We start from the raw sequence: 16823 nt of genomic DNA on the forward strand, positions 1-16823 counted from the left end.
GTGGGAAGTAGACTTGCTGTCAAAGTTGTTGCTTAAGTTTATCAAGACATAGCTATAGCTTCTCTAAACACCGTATTATGGATCTGCTGTAGTTCCAAATATTCAAGGATAGTCCCATACAGAGTTTGTTGCAGTAATCCAATTGAGAGGTGACTAAGGCATGAATGACTGAGTAATTCCTCCTATTGTAAGAGGATCCTAAATGATACACGAGGTTGAGATATGCAAATCCCCTCTTGGCCAAAGCCGCCCCCTGCTCATAAGTCCAGGAAGATTCCCAAGTTACAAACCAGTTTTATTGGAGGGGGAGTATGACTTCAGTCTAAACTAAATATGGTACTTCTCCAGAATGCAATGACTTATGAACACAGAACCACTCTATGTTTCTAGAATTAAACCTCCTCTTTCTCAGAATCCATATGCCAGAAACCTCAGGATCTGAACAGCAATTTAACAACATAATTCAGATGGCTCAGGATCTAGATGTAAAGTTGGGTATCATCAGTATAGCGTGATACCCAACCTTGTGTTGGTGAATAATCTCATGCTTGATTATAATCATAATCAGAAGAGAAACTTGCCCAAATAAAATAGTCAGTTTCAAGAATACAATATGGTATTAAATGTAGAGTTTCTAAAGTAAGTAACAAGCTGGAAAATAAAAATAGTTTTAACTTGTCTTTAGATTCCCCCTGGAGGTACAGTGATGTGCCCAGATCTTCATCTATGGTACTTGGATCATTAACAACTGAACTTGTGAGAGAGAGAAGAGAGCTAGAAAGGACAGAGCCATCTGTTAGTTTTGTGGATTGTAGTCAAAGGAATGGTGATTTCCCTCCATCAACATGTATGTATTGGAAAACTAATAGTTCAGTTACATGTTATTCCATATACTTGCATGGAATGTTTATTTTGCTCTCATAATATCTGACTATTGATTAGTTGCTTCATACATGCAGCTAGCTGGTTGATAATGCCATTAACTGTGGCAGTCAAGTCCTACTAGCAAGCATCTAGTTACTTTTTTTCATTGTTTAGAAAACTGTAGACTACTATGCCTTTTAAATGAAAATTGTTTTGAAATATAAGGAGCATGGTGGCTCACATGATTAGGATGCTGGCTTGACAAACAACAAGCCTATGTTCAAGACTCAAGTGCTGCTGTGGGGCAGGTGAGCTCCTGTCCTTTGCTCCAGCTCTTGCCAGGGACATGAAAGCTCCCACCTGGGCATCCCCTGGGGAACAAGTGATGTCACCGGCTAATCCGTTCAACCCAGTAGCAACTCGGTCCTCCCAACACGAGTGCAATGTGATTTTGAAATACGATATCACAATTTGAAATACTAGACCTTGAGATACTTTTTTTTAATGCATAATTAAACCTTAACCACATAAAATGCTACTGATCTTTCCATTTACAGTATATCAGTAAAGAGTTAGCTCAGAAGCTGATAATAGACACATTAGCAATTCAAGATCTTTGGTATATTTCCAATGCCAAAAAAGTAATACGTTTGCAGTTCCCTTTGCTCAATGAATGGATATTTTTAGAGACAGAAGGCCCAAGTTTTAGTATGTAATTCAGAGATACATTTATGTCTTACACTGTATATAGATAGCGTAGTAACTTAGGAATTTTAAATTAAAATAAGACAATAGTGGGCCAAGTCATATATTATGAATAAGTGTACCTTACTCATTTTCAGTATGGTGAGGTTGACAACCAAACACTTTAAACATGTTTTGAAATATCCAATAAATATGAAAAAGTATCTTACATTTGCAATGATTTATATTTATATTAGTTGTGTCAGAGTAAGATAATAAAGGACATAGGACATAATATTCTGTAAGATTCTTTGCTATTGATTTATTAATTGTAAATAACTAGGATTTACCTTAGCAATATTCTTTAACATTTTATAAAATACTGTAGATTTAGAACATCTAAAGCGCATTTCAGTACGGGAATTCTAGATTCTGTTAATACATATGGACCACAAAGTGAAATTAGGGTATGTTTTGAATATTCTGTCATTTTCAAATCTTAGGCAATCCAAAGGCTTCTTATAGTAACCCAAATTATTATTTGGCAGTAAGTAGATTTAAGGTATTAATACTCCACTTTCTTATGATTTGTTCCCATCCAAGAAATTTACTTGTAATTTTCAAATTAGAATTATTTCAGAATGTAAATTTCTCATGTGAATAAGAGTAAAAATAACCCCATCTTAGCTTTTTCTAATTGTGCTTCTAATGCAGAAACTATAATACACCTTGGCTGAAGATGGAAAAATACTGCTTGTCTTGCTACTATGTCAGCGGGGTCACATTCTTTCTAATTGTGCCAACAATATTTTTGACCTTATCATTTCATCCATAGATACACTAAACTCAAAATATGTATTCAGTGATAAAGCAGAGAATCAGGAAAGATAAACTTCCATTATCATATGATAGCTATAATTTAGATAAAGAAAATCCAGCAGTTTAGAAATATTATAGTACTTAATGGGCATTCATTATATTAGCATAGAAATACCTCTAAGTACATCAATCTCTGAAGTTATATGCATCTTTATATTTCTCTTTCCTTATATGCTTGATGGGATTTTAAACTGTTTGTTTCAATTTTATCTGGGTTAAAACATTTGAAATATTTATATCCATATATAAAGAAAGTTTCCTTGGAATAGCTATTCCCAAATTTTACCAATAATTTAAACAATTAAAAATCCATGGAAGGGCCTTTACATTGTATATGAACCTCAATCAAAGCTGTTCGAAGCAAGCTATATGCTAAAAGTTAACTAAGCAGTAAAAGTCTCATGATTTTAATTTTAAAAAAGAGTTGTCAAATTGTAAAAGTTATGCGGTTCTTGATCTTGAGCTACACAAATAACATTTAGTGATTGTATGGCCTGTAAATTTGATTTTTAAAAATGGTTTAATGTATCTTTTAATTTCCTGGCATATAAAATAACTTAGATATCTTTGAACTTAAAATATTTAAATCTGGAAAAATGGGGCAATTCTTTAAAATAATTGATATGGGTCAGGAGCAGAAAAAGAAAAAAAGGTTATAAACACATTTTTTAAAATGAAAAAAAAAAGGAAAGCACAACAAAAAGAGCACCCCAGAACAAATAAATGTACATGGAGAAAACTTTTTTAAAAAATAAGCCAGAAATAAATACTAGAATAAAAACTAAAAAAAAAAAAAAACCTAAACCCACAAGGATTCCTAAATAAGAGGTTCAGAAATTGTAACATAGGAACTCCACCTCCAGGGTCCATTGTAAATAGTCAGTTTTTTACAAGTTCTTTAAGATTATTACCTGTTTAATTCAGATGATCCTGCAACAATTAACTTTACAGTAACACTGGGGGAATCCAAGAGTTTTTTAAAAATTGGAAAAAGAAAAAAGATTTAATCTCTTTTTTATATACTAAATTGTTTTTACTTCTGAACCTTCAGTGGAAGAATATCTGGATCTATCATCTTTTCATTCAGGGGTTTTACTTGGTATAACAGATAAAAGTTTTATTGTAAATGAATTTATGAATCATCTAAATACATTGTTAGTGTTTCAATCCTATAATAAAGCTAGCTAAAAGCAGTAATTCTTTGAAGAACAATTAAAACATCAGGTTTCATAGAATGAATATATTTTTGTCTGTTTGAATTGGCTCAAAGATCAAGTATGTTCTGGTAGTTACACTGCTTCTGATTAGCTGAAACTAGTTTTAAGTGTGATTAAGGCTATTTAAAATTACTGATCCAGTTTTTTCTAATTGCTGTAATGTGCAAAAAAGGAAGAAAAATAGGGAAAACCCACATAAAAGGAAGCAAGGGAAAAAAGAACAGGAAAAAAGTGAATTAATAAAGCATATTACATTACATACAAGAAACCAGGTATATTTTTAAACATTCCTTATATTACTGAGCAAAATCAGCCTAGAATACATTTCATGGTAATGTGGGATTTTATCCCTGTAGACAGGGTATACATTTGAAATTTAATTTGTTTATTGGATGGGATTGGGTGGGTTTTCATTTCCATTTGACCCAAAAACTATATTCCACTGTTGTGAGATATTTGAGATCTACAATACAGGACTATATTCTTTTTAATTTTTATTTAAAGACCAAATATAATAACATATGAACAAAAGTGTTGATGAATATACCTTGCTTCTCTGCTTCTGTAAAATTTAGGAAAGTTTAGCAATTGAAACTAAGATGAAGTTGTAAAACAGGAATTTAACATTACTGCAGTCAAAATAAATTAACAATGGATGTTTGCAAAAGAACATATGGTTTTCCTAAATACTGAAAAAATGAAGACAAAATCCATCTCCCTGTGGAATGTTCCAAGTTCATTGCCTGGGAAGCCCAGAAAAGGCGTTTTCCCATATACCAGAAAGCTGAGATTTCAGCAGCAGGGGCATCTTCAGAATAATATCTCATGCTGATCTAAGGAACTGGGCAGGCTCATAGCAAAGAGAGGTCTTCTCTGAAGTAGACAGGCTCTGAGTAACTCACAGCGTTAAAGGTTGAATGTTAAATTGTGCTTATTCAGCAGTTCTGCCCTTTGGCAACTGAAAACCAGCATTGTCTAACTGTTAAGGTGCTGGACTAGGAATGGGGAAAGCTGAGTTTCTGTAGCCTCACCATAGACGTAAATGGTAGCTGGGTGATCTTGAGCCAGTCCTTGTTTGTCAATCCTAGAACTACTGAAAAATGTTGCCAACTGGGCTGATACTATAGTATGTTTGAGGGTTTGTGAAATGGTGAATTTTAATACACCAAATACAAATTATATATATGTACAATATATGTATGTATATTTTGTACTGAAGATTTGCCTTGTCGGATAACAAAACATCTGTGGGCAGACAACCAAGCTCAGAGATCACCAAGGAGTCTACAGATAGAGCTGTTTTAAAAAGTACATTTCCTTAATTTGATTAAGCCTGTAGCTGGTGTCTAATTTTAATTTTCTTTTTTTTATTCTTCTTAGATTTGCAGGAAAGACCTGCTTCTTCATATGCACAGGGAGCAAGACCAAAGGAAAACTCATTGAGTTCTTTGAGGCTGAACACATCCATGAACCGCCAGTTGCCTTCTGAACATGAATCTTCATTACTCTCTAGAGATCATAGCTGGAATTCAAGATCTAACTATGTCCCAAGAGAAGTAGAGATTTCTGAAAGGAATATACAGCCAGAGTTTAGTCATGGTACCACGAGAAGTGGGACCAGAACTTCAAACCATTCTGAAGGAGTTGTGCCAACCCAAAGGTCATTAAGTGAACCTTCTGCTGATACTGAAGGAAGGCGTTCAACAAGGCAATTACTATCTCGCTTGGCGTCTAGTATGTCCTCTACTTTTTTCCCAAGAAGATCTAGCCAAGACACTCTGACATCTTCAAGATCATTAGGTTCTAGAGATACAAATGTTCTAAGAACTCAAGTTTCTGCCCAGGCTACTTCTTCTAACACACTTACAACATCTGAAGGTATAGAAGCTCAAACACCTGATTCTGGTCCTCAGGGATTTAGCTTCCTTAGAAGACGCTGGGGTTTGGCAGGTGTTTCATCAAATCCTAGTGCTGGTTCAGAACCTGGAAATTACAGACATAATTCTGAAGGTAGAAATGCAAGTTCCTGGCTGTCATCTTCTTTGAGGAACAGATGTACACCTTTGTTTTCAAGAAGGAGAAGAGAAGGAAGAGATGAAACAGCAAGAACCTCTACCTCTGAAACATCTGCTAGGTCACTGCATCTTTTTAGGAGAAGAGAATCTGTTGGGGATGTACCTCTTCAACCACAAAGGGAATCTCTCAGGCCGAGGCCATCAATACCTGCAGTACCCAGTAGTACTATACCTGTTGCTTCAGGATCAGAGTCAGTGCCTCCTAGAAGAAATTCAGGAATATCAGGAATGTTTCCTGGCTCTCTCTTTCGGTTTGCAATGCCACCAACTTTGGGAAATAACTTGTCTGACAATGTTATGATAACTGTAGATATTATTCCATCAAGCTGGAGTCAGTCTAATGGGCAAGATAGCGACAAATCTAAAACATCACCTTCAAGAGATCCAGAAAAGCTTCAGAAAATTAAAGAGAGGTAAACATATTTTTATCGTTTGAATGATGTTTTAATTATAAATTTTGTTGGGCAAGTCCTATACTTATTGCAACAAATAATATTATCTGGGGAATGCTGATGTATCTGGTTAATGTCATAATATACAAACAGTTTAATTCAACATAGTAAACTTTCTCACCTCTGTTCAGTCTTCTTTCAGAAGACTCAGAAGAAGAGGAGGGAGACTTATGTAGGATTTGTCAAATGCCCTCTACATCTGCCACTAATCTCTTAATTGAGCCATGTAAATGCGCTGGAAGTCTGCAGTATGTTCACCAGGAATGTATGAAAAAGTGGCTACAATCCAAGATTAACTCAGGTAAGAATTCATTTTTAAGATCACAATTCAGGAAAAATAGACTAATTTGGAAGTTGATCACAAAAGAAGATTGTTAAAGTGTAGTTGGAAAATGAATGAAACTGGCTAAATACAAGTAAGAGTGAGGGTCCTTGGTTTTCTCTGGCGCTTGGTTGTTTTCTTGCAGATGTTTTATTACCCAAACTAGGCAACATCAATGTCTGCAAGAAAACAACCAAGCTCACAGAGCATTAAGAACTCCTCATTTCAACCCCGAGCTACAAATATTCTCCTTTTTTGATACAAATAAGAGTCCATTTTAGGAATTGCCTTATGGCAGTAAGAACAGCAAAACCAAGTTATTTTTTGCTCTTAACAAGTCCCCAGATGACTGCCCTGTTTAAAGTGACTTGTTCCCTCTCCAGGACTCTTATGGGGAATAATGAAGGCATCTAGCAGATAAAGTTGCTTAGATTCATTCAGAGAATGGATAAGACAGTAAGAGAAGCACCCCCCTCCCCCTAGGCTGGGAATGTTTCATCTTTAATCTTAAATGAAATTGCATTTTCTCTTTTGGATTGATGTGCAATTTGGGAATATATCTTTGAACTCAGCTTCTGCTTGAAGAACATGTAGCAGTTGTGGTTAGGAAGCTTTCTTACAGAATCAAATATTGTTTTGCTATATTACAGATGATCCTTGCTTAATGATCATTCATTCACCAATCATTTGAACTGGTGATGTTGCTGAACAAGTGTACTTAGGAACAGTCTTTTAAGTTTTCTACATTTTTCTAAGCAGTGTTCCACTATTTGAGGGGCTCCTGCGGAGATGAGGGGTTCAAACTATTTTCCAAAGCACTAAAAGGCAAGGCAAAACTAACCAAGGAGAGAAGCAGCCTAAACTAAGGAGCAAATTCTTAATGGTTAGAGCAATCAATTAGCTTGTATTCAGAAGTTGTGGGTGCTCCTTCACTGGAGGCTTTCAAAAAGAGACTGGACAACCATTTGTCTGAAATGGTATAGGGCAGGGGTAGGCAACCTTGGCTCTTTTATGACTCACGGACTTCAACTCCCAGAAGTCTAAGTCATAAAAGAGCCAAGGTTGCCTACCCCTGGTATAGGGACTCCTGCTTGAGCAGGTTGTTGGACTAGAAGACCTCCAGGATCCCATTCAACTCTATTAATCTATGTTTTAACTTCTGACCATCACAGGGTTTCCATGATCCCTTGGTTGTGATCCAGGTGTTCAGCGCCTGGCTGCGATTATGACATTAGAGCATCCTGTGGTCATGTGGTTACCATTTTTTACCTCCTTTGCTAACTTCTGACAAGTGAAATCAGTGGGAAAGCCAGCAGCAAGTCAAAAATGCAGCCATGTTTCAACACAATTTTCTGTTCAAGAATATTTCAAAATCCATTTAGAATTTTACTAATTGGAAGTAATACACAGAAATATGCATACTGAGATTACATATGTTTAGAAATATTCATATTTTAATGCAAATCCTTTTTTTGAAAAATACACAGCATAGTATAGAAACACAATAGAATGGGCAGGTATAAAATGTTTATTTCATCTTGTTGATCTTAATTATAACAATAATATTGTCTTAATACATAAACTGTAAAAACAATCAACAGGGGCACTTGAGTTTTAGATGGTTATCCTGATTTCTCTACTCTTGCATATTTCTCTTTGATTCACAGTTATATATATAGTAGTGAATTTAGTTTTCTGTTTAATGATATACTTTTCTCAACATAATTGTTGACTGTATCTTAATGTTTTCAGCACCAACGCTAAATAAAACAAAAAGTATAACTTCCTCCCTTAGGTTCTTCATTGGAAGATGTAACTACCTGTGAATTATGCAAAGAGAAGCTTCAGCTCAATCTTGACAATTTTGATATCCATGAACTCCATAGAACACATGCAAATGAACAAGTTAGTATATTTTGGCTGATTTGGTAAGTGTCAGTTCAGTGCTTGTGATTCAGGATAGGTTTTTGTTTTTTTTTAACCACTCGCTGGAAGAAATAATCTGTTCATGACAGATAGTTGATGTTGCTTGTATGTCGCGACCACCCAGCCATGCCCTTCTGGCCCTTTCAGGGCAACCATTATGCTGATGTGGCCCTCAACTAAATTGAGTTTGACACCCCTGATCTATATGATGTGGCTGAAGTAGACAAGTAAATATGGAAAAAGGTGGTCCTTCAGATAATCAGGGCTGGAGCCATCTAGGACCTCAGTTCAGCACTTTGAATTGCATCTGGATTGCGTTAGGTAATTAGCACAACTTTTAAAGCTGTGTGGTCATATAAGAATATCAATATATACCTATCACTGCCTGGGCCACTGTGTTCTGCATCAGCTGTAGCTTCTAGGATTCTTCAAAGTCAGTCCCATGTAGAATGCATTGCAGTGGTTTAAATGTGAAGTGACTAGGGCATGAGTGGCTAGGAGCAGGCTGTCCACAATCCAGGATTTATATACACAAGCTGTAACTGCAAACATCTTCCTAGCTGAAGCTGCTATTTGTTTCTCAAACAGGAACTCTTGAGTGTAGGAAGACCCCCAAATTACAAAGGAGTACAATCTATTCAGAATCAAATTGGTATTTCCTTGATATCATTCAGGCCACAAACTCAAAGTCATTCCGTTTTGGAGAGATTCAGTTGAAATCTGTTCATCCCCATGCAGACCCTGATAATCTCTAGGCATCGGGTCAGCACTTGTATTGTATCAGGAATGAGGCATATATTTGAGTATGATCAGAATATGGATACCAAACCCACAGAGGATCACCTTCAGTGACTTCAGGTAGATGTTAAAAAGGAATGGAGAGAGGAGAGAGGCGCTCCATAAAATAGAGGTCTCTGGGTAGATCTCTCCAACTGCCATAATTGGAACTGGGCTTGCAGGAAGGAGGCAAACCATTCCAATACAGGGCCTTCTATTCCAATCCCTTGGAGATAGTCCAACTAAATGTCATGGTCAATAGTATTAAAAGCTGCTGACTGATCAAGGAAGGCAGGAGGGTTGCACTCCCCAATCCCAGTCTCTTCAAAGATCATCTACAAGGACAACCAGTGGCGTTTCCGTGCTGTAGCCCAGCTTGAATTCTGACTGGCAAGAGTCTAAATAATCTGCTTCCTTTAGGGTGTTTTGCATTTGTAGGTCACCACTTCTTTTTAAGAAAAAGAAGGTTGGGAATAGGTCTATAATTGTTTAAATCAGTTGGATCAAGTGAAGATTTTTTTAAGCAGGGGCATCTTTGGAGATGACAGAAACATCCCCTCACTCAGAGAATTATTGATTACTTCTCAGATTCAACCCTCACAGGAGGCCTTAATAAACTGTGAAGACAGGGAACCAAGAAATGGAGACGTAGTGAAACTAAATACATAGGGTCCGATGTACTTACTTGGGACTCAGACTAATGATTCCAGATCATAAGACATCCAGTTGCCTCCACTGACAGAGAACAATTCATCTTGGATCTGAGCAATTGGATCCGTGTTGCCAAGTGGAGTTGCTAGTGATTAGCATGGGAAGCAGCACAAAGCAGCCTACTCAACTGACCCTTCTGGCCCACCTGCATCATTTTTGGTTTTCTGTGGAGTAGCACCTCTTGTTGCAACAGAGTCTTGCTGCCACTCAAAGGCAGCGGTTGATATAAAACCTGAAACTCTCATGGGCAGATTTCTAAGAGGGGAATTCCCTGTTCCTCCCCTATCCAAGTGCAGCAATACATACCAGATCTGCCCTCCCATTCATAAATCACTGAAGAGAAAAATCTTATTACAGACAGTTCTGCTATTAATAAGTGATAGGACTCCAAAGATCTGAACCCTGGCTCCTGGTATGAGCACTGGGAACTGGAAGGGGGTATTTGTATTTGATTTGTATATCATTCATTGAGGAGACTTTCTATGGCTTTTTCTTGTATGTGTGTGTGTGTGAGAGAGAGAGAGAGAGAGAGAGAGAGAGAGAGAGAGAGAGAGAGAGAGAGAGAGGGATGGAGAATGAAGGATGTATAATTTTATAACTTAGTTGTGCTGTGTTATGTGTTCTCAAAATTCACTTGCCTGGGGTTTTGGAAGATTTGAAGTTGAAAATGATATAAATGGGAAGTGAGAATGAACTTTAATAAATCTATCTTATTTGCTAATGCTGCTGAAATAAGGATCCTTGGGATTAAGGAACATGCATAAATCTTTCAAGATGCTGGATTTCTTTGGTAATGACAATTGGTTTTCCCTTCCAAAAAGGACTGCAATGTAATAGACACTTTACTAAATTTGAGCCTATGCTATTTTGCACAGTTGATCACTACCGTGTTTCCCTGAAATTAAGACCCGGTCTTATATATTTTTTGCCTCTAAAAGAGGCACTAGGTCTTAATTTCGGAGAATGTGTTACCTTAGGACCACCACAGCCAGGCTTCCCATATCCCAACACCTGTCGCACCACTGCTTGGCTTCTTCTATGGCCGCTAGCTGCCACTTCGGGCCGGACACCATGTGGTGCATTGCGCTGTTTCCGCTCCTCCCGGCAGGATGCCGCATGGTGCTTTGCGTCGTTTCTGCTCGCGGCAGGACGTCACATGGCTCTTTGGGCCGTTTCTGCTGGCAATGGCGAGCTAGCCGGTTAATTGAAATGAAGAATTATCAGGAAGTGTGATTTGACAAGTTATTTCTTTAAATGTTCAAGAATGTTCAGATCCAAGTCTGAAGTTATGGTACCCCTGCAGCCAAGGGCAAATAATCATGAAAATACAGTATTTATATATTTTGGAAAGCGTAAATATTTGATTAACTAATGCCTTTTCTTTCCAGGCAGACTATGAATTTATCAGTTCTGGGCTTTACCTTGTAGTATTGTTGCATTTGTGTGAACAGCGGTTTTCAGATATGCTGGGAACTACAAGTGAGGCCAACACACGTATCCGGGTAAGCAATGTGACTTGTTTTTGTAATAGAACCAGTTTGTTACTACGATTAAAGCACAATCCATCTCTTTCAAATATGATTTGTCCAGAACCAAAAGAGCATAATTTCAAACAGAGGCTTTCTGCTCTTCTTCCTGATGTTCTGTGTGGCTCCCCAAAAGACATTCAAGGTCAGGGGTTCCTTTTAAAACCATTTAAAACTGAAACAGTAAAAGGAATGCAGCCAGAGAGCAGCTAGACATGTGCAGTTTTGACACTGCAGTCTTTTTGCTTTGGGATTCTTTGAGTCTTTACATAGCTAAGGTAACACCTTCTTCAAAAAGTATGCTGGGATAGAAAACAAAGCAAAATATGTTTGGGGTATTTTACTGTAACCGAGCAACTATTTTATTGGTTGATTTACTGACCTGAAAATAAAGGAAAGGCTGCCTTCCGTTAATTTGTTTTAGTCTTACGTTTCTAAGTCTGTTTTCCAAAATGAGAACATCCTAGTTTTTGTTTGAAGGGAAAATACTCCAGTTGTACAGGTAGTCCTTGATTTACAGCAGTTAGTTTAGTGACCGTTCAGAGTTACAGCAGGACTGAAAAAGTGACTTATGACCGTTTTTCATACTTACAACCATTGTAGCATCCCCGTGGTCACATGATCAAAATTGAGACGCTTGGTAACTGACTCATATTTCTGATGGTCGCAGTGTCCTGGGGTCATGTGATCCCCTTTTGCGACCTTCTGACAAGCAAAGTCAATGGGGAAGCCAGATTCACTTAACAACCGTGTGGCTATCGTAACAAGTATAGTGATTCATTTAACAGCTGTGGCAAGAAAAGTCATAAAATGAGGTAAAACTCACTTAATAAATGTCTCCCTTAGCAAATTTTGGGCTCAATTGTGGTTATAAGTCGAGGACTACTTGTAATTATTTTTGTTATCTTTCTCATTTTCTAGCTCCTACATATCTTAAATATATTTTGGGGGAAAATGTATGTGGGGATATTCTTTTACTTATATTCTGTTCTTTTTTTTAATAATGGATATCCCAATATGCAACTAAATTATTAAGCACTTAGTTGTATCAGAAATGATGAAATACGCAAAAGTGAATGCTTTTCCTGCGTATACTAACGGAATCTTTTTTTCTAATGTGTTTCAATCTATTAGAATAGCAGCAGTTTAACAGCTTTCTTGAATTCTTCATCATTTAAAAAGTGCCCTTAATATTTAGACTCAGTTCTTAAATAGTTCTGTTTTATAAGGTAGAGCTTAATTATTGTTCTACGTTTCACTGAATGGCAGTGTTGCTGATTTTGCCCATTGGTCAGCTCAGGCTAAAACCTCCAGGAGAGTTTATATTCAAAACATGCTCAAATCATGCACCATTTTTCTTTTACATTCCAGTTGCATGCAGTTTTACATTTCTTAACAGAAGAATGTAACTGCTGGGTCACAGCTGTTTCCATTGCTGCATACAGTTTTCTCTACTTTAGAGGGGCTAAATGCATTTACAATCCACTAGTTCACATATTTTTACATAAGACTGTGTCCCTGGAGATGGTGAGGACTTTTCACGTACAGGTGAGAAATGAGGAATTCTTGAAGATTTTAATTGTGGTATTGGATTTTTAATGGTGTAAGGTCCTGGGAAAATTTGCATCTTTTAAAACTGCCTTTTTGCATTGCTTCTAGTTCATTAATCTTGCAAGAACTCTTCAGGCACATATGGATGATATTGAAAGTAGGTGATTTTACTTCTAAGTTAAGAAAAGGAATAAAGTACAATCTGTTCTTATATGTAATATTAAGTACTAAAATATCTGAGTTGATCTTCAGTTTTCAGATAGAGTTAGAATAAAATTGTAAAGGCACCTGAAGAACTCAAATATGGTTCCTAAGGAAACTCAATCAAACTACTTTTTTCAAAGTCCCCTGCACTTTGTTCTCTGTGAAAGTTTGAAGGGCAAAACTAAATAAAACTTACCAAAATATGCATATGCTTAACATTTATCATTGAAAGAAATAAAGTCTATCCACTGAAATTACTAGAATCTGGTTAGACTTGATTAGTTTTTATATACTTAAGGACAATGGTGAGTTTCAAATAATTAAACAACCGGTTCTCTGCCTCACCTTCCTTCCACCTTGGTCGGAGTGAGCTGCTCAGGGGGTCAGCTAGGATGGGGGCAGGAGATCCCAGCGGGGTGGGGTAGGAGCTCCCGGTTACGGAATTGCTGGACATCCCAGCTGCGGAGGACAGGAGGGTACAGTGGGGGGGCTGCAGGAGTCTTAGAATGGGGTGGGTGCAGGAGAGTCGGGTCAGCAGATCCAGGCTGGGGGAAGGTGAGAGGGTCTGGCTGGGGGGGGGGGCGGGAGAGCTGGGATGCCTCCACCAGGGAAAGCCACACCCTGACTGGCCGAGCCTCTCATCCACATTGCAGTCGGGTAGGATTGCATAGAAGGGGCACCGTGTAGGGGGCTGAAGGGGGAGCTGCCATCAGGGAGGGAATCAGCCACCACCATCTCCCTTCCTCAGCACAGCCCCTTCGGCATGGGTGGAGATGTCCCTGAGACAGCTGGAAGTGGGCCCTCGCCCGGCCTGGGCCTCGTCCGCTCGGCAGCTCTGATGGGGGTGGCAACTGCTGCTCTGAGTCCCTCAACCAGCCGGCCATACAGGGAAGCAGGAGGTGGCAGCAGTGATCCCTGCATTGCCAGGCCCGGCCGGCAGCATGCCGTCTCCCTTCCGCAGCACAGCAGTTGCTGGGACCGCACCAGTCACCGCCCCCACCAACGCAAAGACGGGTGGCACAGCTTCACTTCCAGAGCTGCTGCCAACTAGGCCAGCCAATGCAGGGATTGCCACCGCCTCCTGCTTCTCTGCGTGGCCGGCGGGGCAAGAGGCTCAGAGCAACAGCAGCCGCCGCCCCCATCAGAGATGCCGAGCAGACAGGGCCCGGGCCAGGTGAGGGCTCCCTTCCGACCGCCCTTGGGCTGTCTCCACCCACGCCGATGGGGCTCCATGGCTGGTTGGCCATGATGCAGGGCAGCACCTCTTATGTTTTTGATTACAAGTACCTTCCTTGACCACACAGTCTCCCTGAAAGCTATCAGTTCTAACACTGGACACAGGCAGTTGGAGAAAAAACTCTATACCTAAAGGCCCCACATGCATGATTCTACTATCCATTGCATAGGCAGTTCTTGTTAGGGTGATGATTAAAGGAACTAAAATCATTTTCTGTGAATGAACAGTATATTGTGTCCATAAAAGTTTTCCTTGGTGAAATATCATTTCCTTGTTCCCTGTTCTTACATACTGTATATAGGTATTTAATACAAACCTCATTTATCTCTTTGGTATTATTTACTCCATTTACAAATTTAGGCTTCCTTTTAAGGACGTTTTGGGGTTACCTGGCCATTCATTTGTACTAGGTACATCTGGATTTTTGTTTTAAAAGGGCTTAACACATTTATTCCATAATAATCTTAACCATGTAATTTAATCATACTTTTTCTGGGAAAAGTAACCCTTCTTTAGCCTTTTTGGTATTGAAGATGCCTCCCAAAGTTAGTTATTTATTGCCATTCTTATCACTGTACTTGCATATTAAATCCAAAGCAAAATTATACATGATGTGAAACACTTTATTGCATTGATAAAAATCTGGCCCTTTATTATTCTTAACCTGTGCAGCTGTAAAAAAAAAGAAAGAAAAAAAAAACACATTCCTATAGGTTTCTAACACATGTTAAATTGAAATGATGGGCAGAACATTATTCTGACAGTTGGCAAGTAAGTGTCTAACATTTTTATAGAGTTATAGTTATTAGAAGGTGTGCAAGAATTTTGTTAGTGGGCTCACATTGAGAATTAGTAAAATGGTACTTAAAGATAATTGCTTTACACATTTTACTTAATTTTCTAAAATATAAACAGATAATATATTTGTATTTTATCCTTTTCCTTCCTCTAGTTGTTTTTTAAGGAAACAAGTTTTGATTTCCTTTTACAATTCATGTGCTTACTAAAAGCAGTATACTATGGCATAAATATACATAGGTGCATTTTGATTTTTAGTTACAGAGATATTAAAGTAAAGTTGGATATAGTTATTAGTTTAGGGAAGCACTCCATTATGAAGCACCGAGTTCAAAGCTACATAAATGTGTTTTAAAATGAGATGCTGTGTCAAATTAAAAATAATGTCCTTGATTTTAGACTTCTAGAACAGTTTCTGATTATATCCTGTACTTCCAGCAGCTTCAGATGATGATGATGATTCTGAAGATGGTGATCTCGATAGGACCCTTGATGCTGCATAGATGGAGTGGAAGGGCTAAATGCTCAGCTGACACAAGTATCACCAGTGCACATTTATTTAGTAAACCATGCTGAATTCTATTAGATTTCTGAAGAACTGCTGAGTCAAACAGAAAATCTGCTGTTGCACACACTGGTATCCATAGATACTGGATATTGCTCATGCAGTCTGCAAGAGTATCTTTCTTCTTTCAGAGTATGACATGTATGCCTTCTTCTAAAATATGTGATTTTTATCTGTAAGGAAGAGTTCTTTTTGTATAAGCTTCTTACAGAAATCAGTTATAAATTCTGGGAAATGTTTCTCATGTTTTGCTCTTCTGCTGGCAGGCACTAAGTGGAACTTAAGTGAGTTTGCAACTTGAAGTCATGGGGAGGGCATAATTCTTTGTTAACTTACACTTAAAAAAATATATCTATTGGGAAGTCTCATTATTTTGATTCCAGTGTTAACACCTAGATTGAATGAGGGAGTGAATGGGTTCTGTGATTAGTGTTAAGTTTCTCTAAGTTTTTCTGGAGGAGTGTTTAACTCAAAGCAATAAACTTGCAAGGGGCTACTAATAAGTATTAATTAAGGCTTTTATAAGTATTGATTTCAAAACCACGGATTATACTTGATAATATTATGTACAATTTCCAATAAGGAATTACAGCAGTAAACAAGCATTTCAGCATTCCTGGAAGGAATAAAACTTATGGTTTAGAATCTTAACCAAGCTATTTATCTGAACGAACATTTTTTTTAGAACCCACATTCACTTCTGAGGCACTGGTTATCAATGTGTTTTCTAGTGTTGTCACTTGTTTGTTAAATAAAAATTGCAATCCTATGATTTGCCTACCTCTTTAAAATAATATTTAGAGCCTGTCATACCTACATAGGAATTTTGTCTGCTTTAAGAATGTCAGTGCTGATGGGATGTGTTGGGGCAAAGCAATAATGGTGATAGGTTTTCTGTGTTGCTCATAAGGCTCAGAAGGCTAATGTCTCCTTCTAGGTGAGTTCTAGTCTCGTAATTTCAGGTCTACATCCATACAAGTTTCCTGGCAATCATTCAGAAATGACTTGCCATTTTTTCCAGGAATGCAGTCTCTG

The 16823-nt window shown here is 37.9% G+C and overlaps 1 protein-coding gene across 9 annotated transcripts in view; it reads left to right on the top strand.

Moving 5' to 3' along the window:
• Positions 1–16560, top strand: part of MARCHF7 (membrane associated ring-CH-type finger 7) — a 39738-nt gene extending 23178 nt beyond the window's left edge. For 2 of the 9 annotated variants that reach the window (XM_039328366.1, XM_039328367.1), the window contains exons 5-12: positions 686–847; positions 5025–6132; positions 6303–6472; positions 8289–8398; positions 11296–11409; positions 12805–12981; positions 13093–13141; positions 15662–16560. In XM_039328366.1, the coding sequence (XP_039184300.1) occupies positions 686–847; positions 5025–6132; positions 6303–6472; positions 8289–8398; positions 11296–11409; positions 12805–12981; positions 13093–13141; positions 15662–15726 (1955 nt within the window). In that variant the 3' untranslated portion in view covers positions 15727–16560. Of the gene's footprint in view, positions 1–685; positions 848–5024; positions 6133–6302; positions 6473–8288; positions 8399–11295; positions 11410–12804; positions 12982–13092; positions 13142–15622 lie in introns of all 9 variants that reach the window. The other 7 variants (XM_039328369.1, XM_039328368.1, XM_039328373.1 and 4 more) reach the window with 7 other exon arrangements.
• The last annotated feature ends 263 nt before the right edge of the window (positions 16561–16823 follow it).

Source organism: Crotalus tigris, unplaced genomic scaffold, assembly GCF_016545835.1.
Source record: "Crotalus tigris isolate CLP2741 ecotype Arizona unplaced genomic scaffold, ASM1654583v1 scf7180000024376.1991246, whole genome shotgun sequence".
Classification (NCBI taxonomy): Eukaryota; Metazoa; Chordata; class Lepidosauria; order Squamata; family Viperidae; genus Crotalus; species Crotalus tigris.